The following is a 14,393-nucleotide window of genomic DNA, read 5'->3' as shown; positions in this document are numbered from 1 at the left end:
CAGGTAATGTCTTCTGACAAATTTCTGCTTGTTTTTCTCTAATGTGGAGACTGGTGTTTACTTTTCCCTTCTCCTAGTGCAAAGCAGTGAATTTTGCAACCAAGTGGCAATCCTCATGGAGCCCAGAGAGTGTGAAAGGAGAAGGCAGCAATATGTCAAAAGATTTCAACACACAAAATTGAAATACTTGTCATTAAATTTTGCAAATACTTAGAAATATTTTAGTAGCAAATGAGGCATATTGCTTTTTCTAATTCTGAAGTTTGATAGAAACAAAGATCGTAGTAGGATCACAACAAACCTAGGGCCAGGCGTATGTACCTTTAAGATATCGATTTCCAAATAGTGACTTTTTCCGAATCGCTATTTGGTAATAACTACTCCAAATGTATGAAAGTTTTATTTCATATTTAGTGGTTCATAGTGGGGTTGAACATCGACCTACCTCCTGAATATTAATAACATCAGTCACAATGTGTGACCACTGGGAAACGCTGCCTTTACAGGAATGGTGGTCTGCTGGGGGCAGCAACAACAACAAGAATTTATAAAGAGCGACAGATGTTCCGAAGAGTGTCCTAGTGATGTCTGTGATTTTTTTTAAATAATGCATTTTAAAAAAAAAATGTATCTCATTTTCCCTAAAGAAAATGGGATGTGTTTAAAAACCAGAAAAGTTTAAGTTTCATTTTTCAAGAATAGGCAGTGGTCCCTGGGACCATGGGATCATTGGATGACTGTCTGCTCTTAAAAAAATAGACTATTTTACATTCTCAAAAGGGAAGTGGTCCCTTGGGGTTACCACCTTCTTGGAGTGTTGGTAAAATACTAATGTTTTGCGACTGGATTTTGGTTGCAAAACATTCATACATACCACTGCAAATGGTATTTAGGAGGGACACCCTAAAACAGCTCTTTTAAATACTGATTCACAATCCCAAATTGTGAATTGTTAATCCCAATTTGCTTTATGTACATTTTCAAAAAAGCATTTTACGGTGGCAGTCACCTGATTTTTCAAATCGGGCTGTTTGCAACCTCATAAATGCTTTCATGTATCTGGACCCAAGGCACTTTACCCGTGAGATAAATATACACAGGCACCAAGGCCCATATTTATGGAAAGTTAGCACCGCCTTAGCATCATTTTTTTTATGTTAAAGCAGCTCTTAACTCCAGATTTATATTTTGACCTGGCTAGCGTCCACATATCTGAGTTAGCATAATTTTTAGGAAGCGCAAACCCACCTTGGGCCGAATAGCGACAATAATATGCAAGGTAGGCGTTCCCTTCCTAAAAATGATGCTAGCGCTCCAGCGCCATATTTACCTCTTGACGCTAAAACAACGCACACTAAGGAAGTGGACTTAAAGAGTAGAGAAAATTTTACTCCAGACCACCTCTTGACGAGATTTCTCAATGCAAGCGGCCGCATATGGTCGCGACCTCTTAAGTTGAGAAACCTTCCTTTCGTGTTGAAATTGCTGCTTGAGCGGCAGAAAAGAAGCAACGCCCTCTTGCGCTGTATGGGGTGCAGTTTGTGCTGATTTTTCAGTGTGGGATAAACACCTGGCGCTAAATATCAGAGCGAACGGCATGATACAACACACTCCTCCGTTTGAGGAACTCCACATAGTGCGGAAAAGTTTTTGGGTCACAACTCTGCCCAGGCCTATTTAAAATCCTAGCCTGGACAGTGCACACCTGTTGACAGGTCACTGAAGCAGTAGTATTTGGTGCATACAATTCCATTGAGCTCTGCCTGATCACTTGTGGACAAGCAAGCATGGCGCAGTGACAGAGTTGAAGGCTTGGCACTCAAGATGCCTAGCAGTGCAATGTTCACAGTGCCTTTCCCAAGAATGTAGTCGTTGCAGTTTTTTCACAAATAGCCTGAATACTTTCTGTGAGCCATTAGATTCCACAATTGGGAGGGGCCTGGTGCATCATGCATCAACACTGTACTAGAACACACATTCAAATGTCACCATTATATATATAAACCACAAGCATCCTCAGCCCTGAAAGGGAAAATGTTATGGAATGCTCTGGTTTTATGGGCTGCTCAAATATGATTTGTCTAACATTCAAACTATCCAATCATATCTACTCCCTCACATTTGTAGTATAAATGGTCCCAGAAGAGCAACAGAAAAGTGACTGGCGGCTGAAAGTTGCTCCACAATGGAAGCATGTATAGAACAAGAGCGTTCGGGCCACCAAGTTACCTTCAGTGCAGCTGGAATTATGGAAACTCATCTTCTGAAGTGATACAACCTTTGTATTTCATGTTGCAGGAGTTGCTGGCACAGTAAAATACAGATTGCAGAACAAAAAAGTGTTAGTCAACAAAAGGACATACATTTTGAAGTCAGCCAACAACCAAAGTAACATGTAAAACTCCCAGAGAGAATACTCTCTATGGTGATAAGATGTATTGTACCTTCATAACCAGCAAGACACGTGGGATTGTATTTGTCTCTGTGCACATGGTCACCTTAAATCTTTCTGTCTAACAACAGAAGTGGTTGGGGCCAAAAATATAATTAGGGATGCCGGCGTCCATTGTTCACCTATGATCTCACCCGGAGAGGGATCTAAAGTCAAAGGATGCTGGTGCACCATATCCTGTAAGAAAAGGTGGAGACCACAAAGTCACGTTCCTAGCAAGACAAGGACAGCTATGGAATGCATCACTTTGTCTACATCCATGCAAGATGCAGACACATGCATACGTGCTCACAGCTCCAACAGCTCCACTCTCACTTATGACTCATAAAACAAGTCGTACATCTGAACCCCTAAATGCACTTCTTCTCATGGGTACAGATGTATAACTTTTGGGAATATACACAATTTCCTAGATGTACTTCTGGAAAGCTGTGCCAGTTAAAGCTTTACTAGTGTATTACTTAAACAGTAATTAGGCATTTTCAGGTTGCGTATTCCCACAGATAAACAGCATCTATGTACAGTTGTACTTTGTTTTCTAGTTATGTTTTGTGGAGAAAGCCCTTCCCTCCATCTTCGTGAAGTTTGCAATGACATAAAAGGGTGTTCTGCCCCCTTCATACCCTTAAATGGGACTTAAGTAATCGCTGACCATTTCCAAGGTGAGAAAGTCTCGAGAAGTCTTTGGGCATTCACAAAGTTGAACCATGTCTTGTAACGACCACTTTCCACCCCTTAAAGGAGAGTTATTGCAGTGGACCTGAAATTATAGTGTAATTGTAACTGCATTTATCTAGTGCTTACTACTCCTAACAAGGTGTTGAAGCACTTTACGCGGGGCAGCATTCTGCTCCAGAACCTAAGGTTAGTGGTTAGTCTAGGTTTATTGGTTATTGTTAGTTATAGAAGACTATATGGATTAATACCTCTTTTGTGTTAAGTAACAGATAAATCTAGCCATTTTCAGTTACGTATGTCTTTGACCAAAAATGACTTTTTATGGTTTACATTTGATCTGAGAGAAACCCTTCAGAGAGGCATGTGCTCACCGCCACTCCCTACACATAAAAGGGATCATAGAGAAGGACTTTGAGTGCTGAAGATATCTTAGGGTGGTTTGGATTACACCATTCCTGTGAGAAAAAACTATTATGTGCCTGGATCATTCGTTACAACCAGGTCAGGCTGTAAGGAGAAGGCCCTAGTACCAAGGACCCTGCTACAAGTTCAATCAGGCTGGGCAAGGTTGGGGACTGTGTGTCTGTGTGTGTGTGTAAGACAAAGCCAGTGTATCAAGTACAAATTGTTTTTTTTTAATGCATCACAGGGTCATTAGGAGTTCTTCAAAGCCTACTATACTGCTTATTTGCCCTTCACCCTAGCTCCTCATTTCTAGCTCACCCCTGACTTTTCTATTAGAGGTATTTACTAATGTTTTGCATGTGGAGCAAGTGACAGGAGCAATGGAATATGATGTAAACCATTAGGTCAACTTACAATTAAAAATATCTACTGCACAGTGCCAATTTGTGCAGCACAGAGCAAGTCCCTAGGAAACCCTTATTAAATTGAGGTCCATGTCTCAATGATTTGTACTTTTCTTTCCATCACCTCCACAGCACAAGGCCTCTTCACATGGTGCTCCTGAAGATGCTACCAAGGAGGAGGAGAAAAAAAAGAAGAAGAAGGACAAGAAGGGGAAGAAGGACAAAAAAGGAAAAAAGGGCAAGAAAAACAAGAAGAGAAAAGACAACAGTGACCTGAAATGTTCAGGCTGCACCAAGATTTTGACAAACTTACAGAATTACGTTGGGGAAAATCTTGATGACGTGAGTGACTTAACCTTGATGTCAGACAGGTCTGGGCTCTAGGACTGCACAAAAACATACCTTTCTACTTCCACCACTATCTCCTTGGTGTTTGGAAGCCTCTCGCCAGGTACAGCAATCTGCTTCTACTACCCTTTTCTCTTTAGCGAGAGACCAGGGGCACCCCATTTCTTCTCCATTCTTCTCAAGGCAGAGTAACTACACAGAACTGTGGGTGGGTGAGGTGGAGGGCAAGCAGAATTAAAGGGGAAAGTTGTTCCACAACTCAAAGATGGTCTACAAACAGTTGCAGTTTGGATTACGGAATTTCATAGTTAAATGGATAAATAGCTGATCCCTAGAAATTGATTGCTAGAACAGAAGAGAAATCCTTTATTCTTTACAGACTAATTCCTCGAATCACTAGAAATCACATATTACCTTTAGCCATCAAACACATTAATTCAGAAAATTAAATACGCTGTCATAGCACAAACTAAATTTATGATGGGCTACCTCACTTACACACAGAAAGATACCTATTACCTATGCATATGCTTTTTCCCTTCTCTGTTGAAAACAGCGCAGCGCTTACAAAATGTCCAAAGTAATGCAGCCTAATATATGTACCAAACTTTGCAAAGTTATAAGCAGGGTCTAAAAACGTTATTTTTAATGTCACAACGAGAAATTCCACAGTGAGATTTCACTAGAAACAGCTGAATGACAACCCCCCAAAACTGAAAGCACTAACAGCTTATCCTCATTCAGTGTGTTCTCCAATTCTGGTGATTTTTAGTTGAGCCGTAGTTGAGAAGACCTAAAACTACAGCTGTCTAATATACATGCATGAATTGTAAATCTATAATCGATAGCCAATGGTGGTGGGAATCAGTGACGAAATGTTATGTGTGGTATTGACAGTTTCTGATCACTATATGTTTCCCTTTTTCACTCTTCACCTTATAGAAAGTCTTTTACACTCTCCAGATTCCTTTTCATTTTTTTGCTTAACACATCCTATATTTTTATAGGATACCATCAATAGAGCTGTTGATTCCATGTGCGATGAGGTGTATGAGAGTATCCTTGAAATCTGCACAACCATGAAGGAGAACAATAGAGATGATGTTATGGAAGCTGTGAAGAATGGGGATATCCCTAAAGATGTCTGCACACAGATTCAGATGTGTGAAGGCCAAGAGTTGGAGGACATTGTAGGTACGGCCATGAGGTGGGACGCATCCAGCATTTCAAAGTTGCTATGTCAAATCTAGACCTCAAAGAGATAAGTCAGAGCCCGTGGGCTCTGATCTTCTCACATCATTGTGCACTTCACCTATGGAGCATGGCCTCCTGAGATTAGCCGTTTACTACAGAGAGAGTATGCTCTCATGGGCCTTTTGATACCATGTTGGCATTTGCTTCCTGTCCGTGGGAATGGGTGCTGTTATGGGTCTCTCACTGTAAGCCTATACTATAATGTTTGTTCTAAAGAGTAGGGTTCTTTTAGATCTAGGATTGTTGATCTGGCCTCTGCTCACTTCACTTTGTGAAGAGGCTCACACGAATCAAGGACAGCTAGTCCTAGGCTGCTTCCTCTGTGTTTTAGGTTGCAGGTACTTGCATCAACATCACTGATGTCTCCATCATCTCTGTTTCCTTCTGTTGGAGGTTGAATGGTGCTATTATATGTCGAACTGGGGTTTCCCGGATGATGTCTGATCTCTGGGTGAGAGTGCTTCAATAAGGATCTTTGATTGGTACCCTGACCTTAGGTTCCTTCTTCCAGTAGATGATGACCTGATAAGGATATAGGACTACCACCTTGGTCTGCAATCTCTGCCCCTAGAGGAAAGTTCTCCTCTTGGGCCTCCAGTTGGATACTATCGGTGCTGGAGCCCAATGCCTACTCTGAGAAGAAGATGCTCTCATGATGTCAAGATCTAGTTGCCTATTGTGAAGATGGTCCTTGTTTTTTTAAGACACGTTATCTAATTAACATTTGCTGTCCTGGGTATTTTCTGGTGTTAAATGACTCCTTGGCAAGTTAGAACCTATGAATGACTACAAAACTAGTTGCCTGGACTTCTATATTCTTCTGAAAAAGGAGTCTCTGGCTGGCAAGGCTTTGTTTCTAGGTGGTTCAAAACACCAAACAAAATTCCAAAATCACTCTGCACTCCACCCACAATTCCCTAAAGCCACTTCTCATTTTCACCTGATGCACCCCATCCTTAACCATTGATGATTTCCTATATTTTCCTGCCAAGAACCATGCTGGGCACATGCCTTTGTAAGTGGAGAATAACACTCACCACTGTTAATTCTGAATTGTACAGATCTGCACTTAACAACAATGCTGCCCTTGATGAGGGCAAGGTGCTGCCAAGACATAATTATCTCTCTTTATAGCCTCACAATACATTTGACCCACAAAGTCAATACACTCTTTGCCCTCACACACCCTCCCAGACGGATCCTCTTCCACAGACCACCATCACCTCATCCAGCATTTTAATTTTTTTGCTAATAATATTAATAATATCACCAATATCAGAAAGATTTTGTTCGCACTATTAATCGCTGCCATTTTACCAGGCCCCCGTGCACCTTGAACTCCACCACCACCACACTCTCTAACAGGATCTTTCTTATCCTTAAAACCAAGAACCTTTCTTTGCCCTCTCAAAAGTTTCCTTTTCTCAAATTATCAAATCTTTGGCTCTTTCCTCAAGTGTCTTCAGTACTCTCTAAAAAGCTAAACTATTCAGTTTCTCTCTCCTCACTAGTGTTTACTCACAATATTTAAAGAAGCCTTTCTGCTTAAAATACTCCTACCTATTGCTCAAATAAAAAAATAACACTCAATGGGAAAATGTGGAGATTTGTGACTATCGCCCAAATTAAAAGTTTTCCTGAAAGATTCTGGTGAATATTTTGTTTTAAGATTAAGGAGCCATATAAGAGAAGATTCCATCTGAACTAAGGTTCAAGTACTCAACATAGCTACACTATTTGTATATTGAAGTGTTATTGTTACTGGGACCACCACTCTGAGTGAAAATGAACACAGTGGTACCAGAAAGAACTGTTATTGTCGATATTACATGTTTCTTTTATTAGGGTCCACATAACTGCTAATTTCCCCCTTGAGATGGTTCCCTTCAGTTAGCACTGGCTCTCTTAGCCAACAAAACTTAGGATTCTGGGTGATTGGTCTATCTATCTATCTCTCTATCTATCTATCTATCTATCTATCTATCTATCTATCTATCTATCTATCTATTGCTAGGTAATTATCTATAGAATAACATGCATAAACACACATACACTTCCATCTATATACGTGGATAGAAACATAGATGGATGGATGGATGGATGGATAGATAGATAGATAGGATAGATAGATAGATAGATAGATAGATAGATAGATAGATAGATAGATAGATAGATAGATAGACAGATAGATAGATAGATAGATAGATAGATAGATAGATAGATAGATAGATAGATAGATAGATAGATAGATAGATAATGTTGCGCTTCATGGGACCAACTGCAATGTGGGGGCTCGCCTTGTGGGCGTTTTTTTTGTTTACAGTATTTTCACTTGGAATGGTCCTTGTGTCTCCTGTCGCAGTTACCCCTGTTCCTGCTCCAAGTGTTAGTCCAACCTGCATCTTTTGTCAAGCATTCATCAGCTTTGTGAAACCTCTGCTTACTGACAACATGCAAAAGAAAGACACTGAGCAAGTGCTGGAAAATGTCTGCATTGGACACTTTGGCAATTCGACTATGGTAAGTTTTGCTGCAAATGTGTTCCCTCTCAGTATTTCAAGGGAAAATGTGCTTGTTGGTGGGAAGTGATGGGTTGATGACTCAATGTGGAAATAATTCCTCATACATACAGAATGCCAGCCGTGGTGTCCATGTGCCCCTTGCCTTTTTTACTTAATATTTCAGCTCTTGCGGCCAGTACTAAAAGATTCAATGGGACTCCTATAAACCTCAGGCCAGGTAGCATACATCAAGGTTAGATTTTCCCATTGAGAATGGTGTAATTTAACTAGCCATCTAAAAGCTTTTCACAGAAGAAATGTGTGGTATGATAGGCTTCATTCAAAACATATTCCTTCTGAATAAGTTGGAGAACCAAGCTATGTACATTAAATCTGATATATTTACTTCCAAAACGTTTCATGAATACAAGTGATATGTTCTACATAGATATAAATATATAAATGTACATAATACACATTTATAAAACTGAAAAACACCTACAGGTATGAATCTGAACATCTGTAATTGAATAAAGAAGTCTGAATATAGCCGTAAGTCAGAATATATGCAGGAAGAAATAGGGAGAAAATATGAATGCTTTATTACACATTTATCTATAAATGCTCTGTTGGTGTTTCTTACCACTCTGTGCAACACTGTTGTGACATCATAAACAGTGTCCTACCATTTAATCCGCTAGTCATACTATAACTTCTAAATCTGTGCATAATGTCAATGAGTTTTGGCTCTTGTATTAGCATAAGCAAAGTCATCATCAAAACGATGAGGAACATTAACTCATTTGTATACAGATCATAAAGGAGTCTGGCGAAAATGCCCAAGTCAGGTGTTTTGGTAAACTAGGCAAGTATGTCCACAGTCAATGTCCAGTGTACTCTTTGAATAGCTCCAACTTTTTGTGCCAAGAAGAACCTGGGAGTACGGAATAAAACCCATGAACAAAGATAATGATTTTTGGGACTTGTAATGTACCGGGAACTTGGACAGAATAAGGCACCCTGAGACCAGGGAGTGTTGTTTGATTAAGGGGCTCTGGGGTGCACTCAGAAGAAGGGCCCAAAGATGGGCAGAATGGACTAGGTTAAGCAGTTTCTAAGAATGGAGAGACTAGTTTGAATACAGAGATCTGAGCCTGGGGTGTATGTTCATGTTCTGGGGCATTGAGAAGGGTGTATGGGTGTCAGAAAAAGGGTTTATGATACTGATTGTGTGGTCAAGGTGAGGGGCTCTGAGATGGGTGTGTGGGCCAGAATATGTGACTCAGAGACTGGGATGTATGGTCAGGCTGAGGGGCTCAGACTCCGTGAATATCACTGTGAGAATTCCAGGGCATGAAACGTGTGAAGTGTGGTCCAATTGAGATTCACTGATTTTGTAGTGTGCAGTTAGACTTGTTCATTTAATCTCTCCATATTTTGCTCTGCATGTTATGTTCCTCTTGTGTTTCTTATGTATATAGGTTTCTTCATTCGACTCTCTACTAAAGTTTAATTCGGCCACTTTATATTTCCCCCACAGTGCAACAACTTCCTATCAACCTATGGCACAATGTTGAAGCATGCCCTACTAAAGCCCTGGGACAAAGTCTCCACCTGTCAGGTAAGTGCTAGTGTCCAGAAAGAGACCATCAGGGTACTGTGGTATGCTTGAGACCTCCAGAAGTGCAGAGATAAACAGTATGAGGGAATGGTCGGTGAGCTTCTCTTAACTGATTAAGCCTGCCTCAGAACCATGGGCTGTTATGGAGGCTCCCATGGTGGTGTCACTTCCCAAGCAATGCACTATTAAGCTGCTTTTAAGGATCTTTCCATCATTCGAGTCCTGTTACATTTCCCAGGCTGCTTGGATCAAGACATCAAACTTTAGTGACTTTGGGGACCACTGGGCTGGAATGAACTGCACCTGGAGCTTGAGATTAAAGGTTGTTCATGGCAAAACATTAGCCCCCCAAAATCCAACAATTAACTGACCAGAGGCTGCAGCCTATGAAATAGATCTACCAGCAGAAACTACTCTGCTCACCCCTTCTTATGGACAGAGGACCGTACCTTGGCTAATGTGGGACTGAGAACTGATGTATTTCAGATATTGTGATAGCTTAAATGTTCACTTTTCTGAAGTGACAACAAAGTCATTCTTATATTTCCTAACAGCTTTTCATCAGTACCTAAAATTGGGACAACCTAGTCCTCACTAAGAGAGTAAGGGTGCTCTCATTGTAATGTGTGCCTACAACCTATCGCACTTACATAGGTGTTATGTATTGCCTAATTTAAGTAACCCTCCTAGATTCAGACAAGGAGCCCTTGGGATATCGACGATGCTACAGCTCCTATACCTGGGTTTATGGATGACGGGTAGGTCAGTAGACCACAGCCTCTGCATACACATTTATAGGAGCTGTACTCTCTAAGTGAGGACTAGGTTGTCACAATTGTATGTCCTGATGCAGCGCCGTTAGATCCTTGGTGACTATTTAGGGAGTGAAACATGTGGACCACATCATTGTAGTGTAGGTAATCCTACATACAGTTTGATGTGTTTATATTGCATCCCTGTAGTTTACCAAATCATCACTTTTGTCAATTCCCACCCTTTGTCTTTAACCTTGACATAGGTTCCATCAGCTTAGAGTAAAGTTACAGCACTGGTATCTATAGTCAATTTTAACTATACTCACACTCCTTCCAGTCTCTCACCAGTCATTGACAAGGGAACACTCAACAGCCATGCCACTTTTATCGGCAACTTTCAACAAAAGATCTCCAGCAAAGAGTCCTCTCGCGGGTCCCGTCAGGCACTATAGTGCCGCACCCGATGAGGAGCAAACCCAGGATGAAGCATGTCATCTAATGGTGGGTGAGAGCCCTTGCTCCTAACAAGCAACTGCTTTGGTGACCCCTGCCCCTCTTCTGAATTGGTATTGAGGAGTTGTCACTTTGGAACAGTGTACTCGTTGTTTATTATTTGTAAAGAGGTTATTGTCATTGATGGATTGCAGCCATGGGTGTTCTTTCCCTACAGCACCACAAAATATGAATCTACTAGTTCTCCATTTCATACTTCAAAAGCTGTGGATAAAATATGAATGACGTGGAAGCACCCTTTCTTCTGACCCCTCCAAAGACTCTTTTGTCCTCACTGACTGCTAGTGAGGGAGTGCACTTGCCAGAATAATGACCTGAATTTTGCTTTTACAGGAGGTTGGTGCATGTGAGGCAAGAATCCCGAAGCCACAGTTTGGTGTGAAATGTGAGTAACACATGCCTTAACCTGGTACATACAGCCTTCAATGCATTGCTTATCCAGAGGTGGCAAACAGTCGTCCTACTGGGGCACCACAATATATGAATGATGAAGTAAATTGTAGGATTCTTTATTGTATCTGAATTTATATACGCTTAATACTCCAGAAGAGGCATTGAAGCACTTAATACCAGGTGGGCAGCACACTGCTCCAGAACTCAAGGTTTAGTGGTTAGTCCAGTGCACTCAAGCAAACCATTCCATGCATTCACTCCAGCTCTTTTGGGGTGCATTATAGAGATAGGAGTTATGTGTGATCATTATTGGAGAAAGGTGGTTAGGTTAAGTTCATGTAGTTGTTTGGTTGGGTTAATAGATCACCAAGAGGAGATTAGGCAGTATTAGGTTGCATGGACTGCATGTAGTTCTACTTCACCTCAACTGAACTAAAGTTCTTGATTACAGTGAGGTAGACATGGGAAACTTGATGTGGAAAAAGGGGTGCCTGATTACATGTTATGTTATATTATCGGCCTTGATGTAGCAATTGTAGACCCTGATCCTTACTGATGGCCATCTATTTCTCCTGCTTCAGTTGGTGCTGCCTCACTACGTAAAGGCCTGGAAAATATGCGTTCCACTCAGCTGGCAATTGTCAATGACTGAGGGCAACTGGTCCTTCTATGAGCTTCATGAACAGCTACTCTCAAGCTTCGCAAGTGGAAACACACCTTATCACCTGCAGTGCTGCTGATGCTTTCACAATGGAGAGAAATAAAGTTTCTTCTTGAGCACTTGTACTGTGGTCCCTGTTATTTGATGCAGTCTGTGGGAGGAGGGTACAGTGGAATACATCATGCACATCAGTTAATGGAACTAAGAAGTACTAGTTGGACAGCTCCTTAAATGATACAGTAGCCCATGCCTCCTTTAACACTTTTCAAATTTTTATATTAACCACAGATTTCCAACATTGGTAAAAACATTAACCAACATGATTGTCATTTACACAGAAATCACCCCATACTCCAAAAATTTAAACAGAAATAGTCATAGATCAGTGATGACTAAATTAGACAATTTTTCATGAACATTTAGATCTTAACACAAATATCTCTTGAAATTAATAGAGGTGCCCACATCCTCCTGAATTGCAAATAAGTTAGACACATTTTACGGAAATATGTATACATGGCCACGTCTTTGCATTTGACAATCGTTACCAACATGTTATTGATATTTATAAAAAGCACTAAATATCTTCTTTTATCCTACCACTTACAGATCAGATACTTGACATAGTTCTGAAGTGCAAACATATTACAACCACGTCCCTTGAAATTCATGGAATTTACCCTCTCGTTTAAATAAAGATGACACCATTTATCCCTAAAATGTCAGTAGGACAATTCACCCCAAAGCAAATCGTATTGAAAACAGCTCAAAATTAAGATCTCAGCAAGTTGTGAATTGCCCCATTTTTTCACACAGTTGTACAAAAATGCATGATTTGGGAATTCAAAACAAAATAATTTATGACAATAATCAAAGTTACTCATAAAAATATCACTATTTTGTAACAATGTAAATATGTTCTTAAAAACTAAACACCCAAATTTCTACATTTGGTAGGTTACATACTTTAAGCCAGTGCATACACTCAACTCTTTCTCAGTTAAGCGAATCGGCACATTTTTCTAATATCCAAATGAATTTGCAAATTACAAAACATTTTAAGAACCCTTCACTGTTATGTACTTGCAATATGTAGGAAGTATGTGCCCCACAGCTAATAAACATTTATTTAGAAATGTCCTAGTAACTACATGAAACATATTCAGGGGGCCCACTGCCTTCCTAAAATGTATAGAACTGGCCACCTATCTTTCTAAAATCTATACAAATTGCCCGACAATGTCTATAAATGTCTTCCTAAGTCTGAGAAGATCATCTATAGCCTTTTATCACTCTGGAATTTATAGAAATTACCACATTCGTCCTTGCAGGTTATATAAATAATCTAATCTTCCTGAAAGGTATATACAAATCACTCCAACCAAAATAGGGAAAACCAACCTTTCACTGAAATGCAGATAAATCATTCAATCTATGCTTGAAATCCATAGAAAGTAATCTGTTCCTGAACGTTATAGATCAACTTCATGAAACATATACAAGATTATTTCACATTGTGCTGAAAAATTAGAAAACTAGACTAAATAGTACCTATTGCCTCTAATCATCAGAGTGTAATGCAGTGACAGTTTTTTAAATTTGACTGATATAAATTGATAGCAACATGGAAGAGTACATTTACTTTTGAGAACGGGAAGATCTCTTCTTCAGATGTAATGGTGCTTTACTGACAATACGAATTGATTGAAATCGAAGGAATTTTATGTGTTTAAAATATGTGTTTTGTATATTTGAAGCCTTGAAGCAAAAGAGGTAATCAGAGTTCAGCCCGATTGTGCCTACTAAATTGAGTATGTATGTTAGATTTACACACAAGAGCATTGCAAATAATATATAGGTGTTCGTAGTTAGAAACCTATAGCAATACTAAGTTCATATTGCCAAATTTTGATTGATTAACCCTATGCCATGATTTAGCCAATCATGTCAGGCCCAAGCTATTTTTCAAACCCTTCAAAATTCGGCAGCAACATTGCTGTCTGGAACTTCTTTCTTCAAGCCATATTTCCTTGGTCTGAGAGATCATCACTGAAGGAATGTGTAAAAATCACAGCAACACATGGCAGGGAAAAACCTTTGTGGGGCAAATGACTGGATTGGTTCTAAACACCCTCTGTTCCCCAACAAACGTATTTCTGGGCAATTTCAAATCGCTCCATTCCAAAATCCAAATAATCTCTCATTGAATCGCATCATCTCAAGCAGGTAATATCATAATGCAGTACAAATTCCCTCCAATTGGAGCTCTTTGCCTCTAAAAAGAAGAGGACCCAAGCTATGTAACTCTATATGAAACATTGCCATGGGCAGTGCAGGGGACCCTCTCCCCAGCACCCTCAAAATGTACTAGGGAGGCCCCCTGTGCGACGGCATTGCACTTGGCTCCA

The 14,393-nt window shown here is 40.1% G+C and overlaps 1 protein-coding gene across 1 annotated transcript in view; it reads left to right on the top strand.

Moving 5' to 3' along the window:
• Positions 1 to 12,091, top strand: part of LOC138265133 (prosaposin-like) — a 35,092-nt gene extending 23,001 nt beyond the window's left edge. The window contains exons 6-11 of the mRNA XM_069212675.1: positions 4,072 to 4,281; positions 5,295 to 5,481; positions 7,904 to 8,061; positions 9,583 to 9,663; positions 11,265 to 11,316; positions 11,906 to 12,091. Coding sequence (XP_069068776.1) covers positions 4,072 to 4,281; positions 5,295 to 5,481; positions 7,904 to 8,061; positions 9,583 to 9,663; positions 11,265 to 11,316; positions 11,906 to 11,976 — 759 coding nt within the window. The 3' untranslated portion in view covers positions 11,977 to 12,091. The remainder of the gene's footprint in view (positions 1 to 4,071; positions 4,282 to 5,294; positions 5,482 to 7,903; positions 8,062 to 9,582; positions 9,664 to 11,264; positions 11,317 to 11,905) is intronic.
• Positions 12,092 to 14,393: the final 2,302 nt, after the last annotated feature.

The sequence above is a fragment of the Pleurodeles waltl genome, chromosome 11 (genome assembly GCF_031143425.1).
Source record: "Pleurodeles waltl isolate 20211129_DDA chromosome 11, aPleWal1.hap1.20221129, whole genome shotgun sequence".
NCBI lineage: Eukaryota > Metazoa > Chordata > Amphibia > Caudata > Salamandridae > Pleurodeles > Pleurodeles waltl.
Note: the sequence above shows the minus strand (reverse complement) of the source record. Positions and strands in the feature narration are given on the sequence as shown.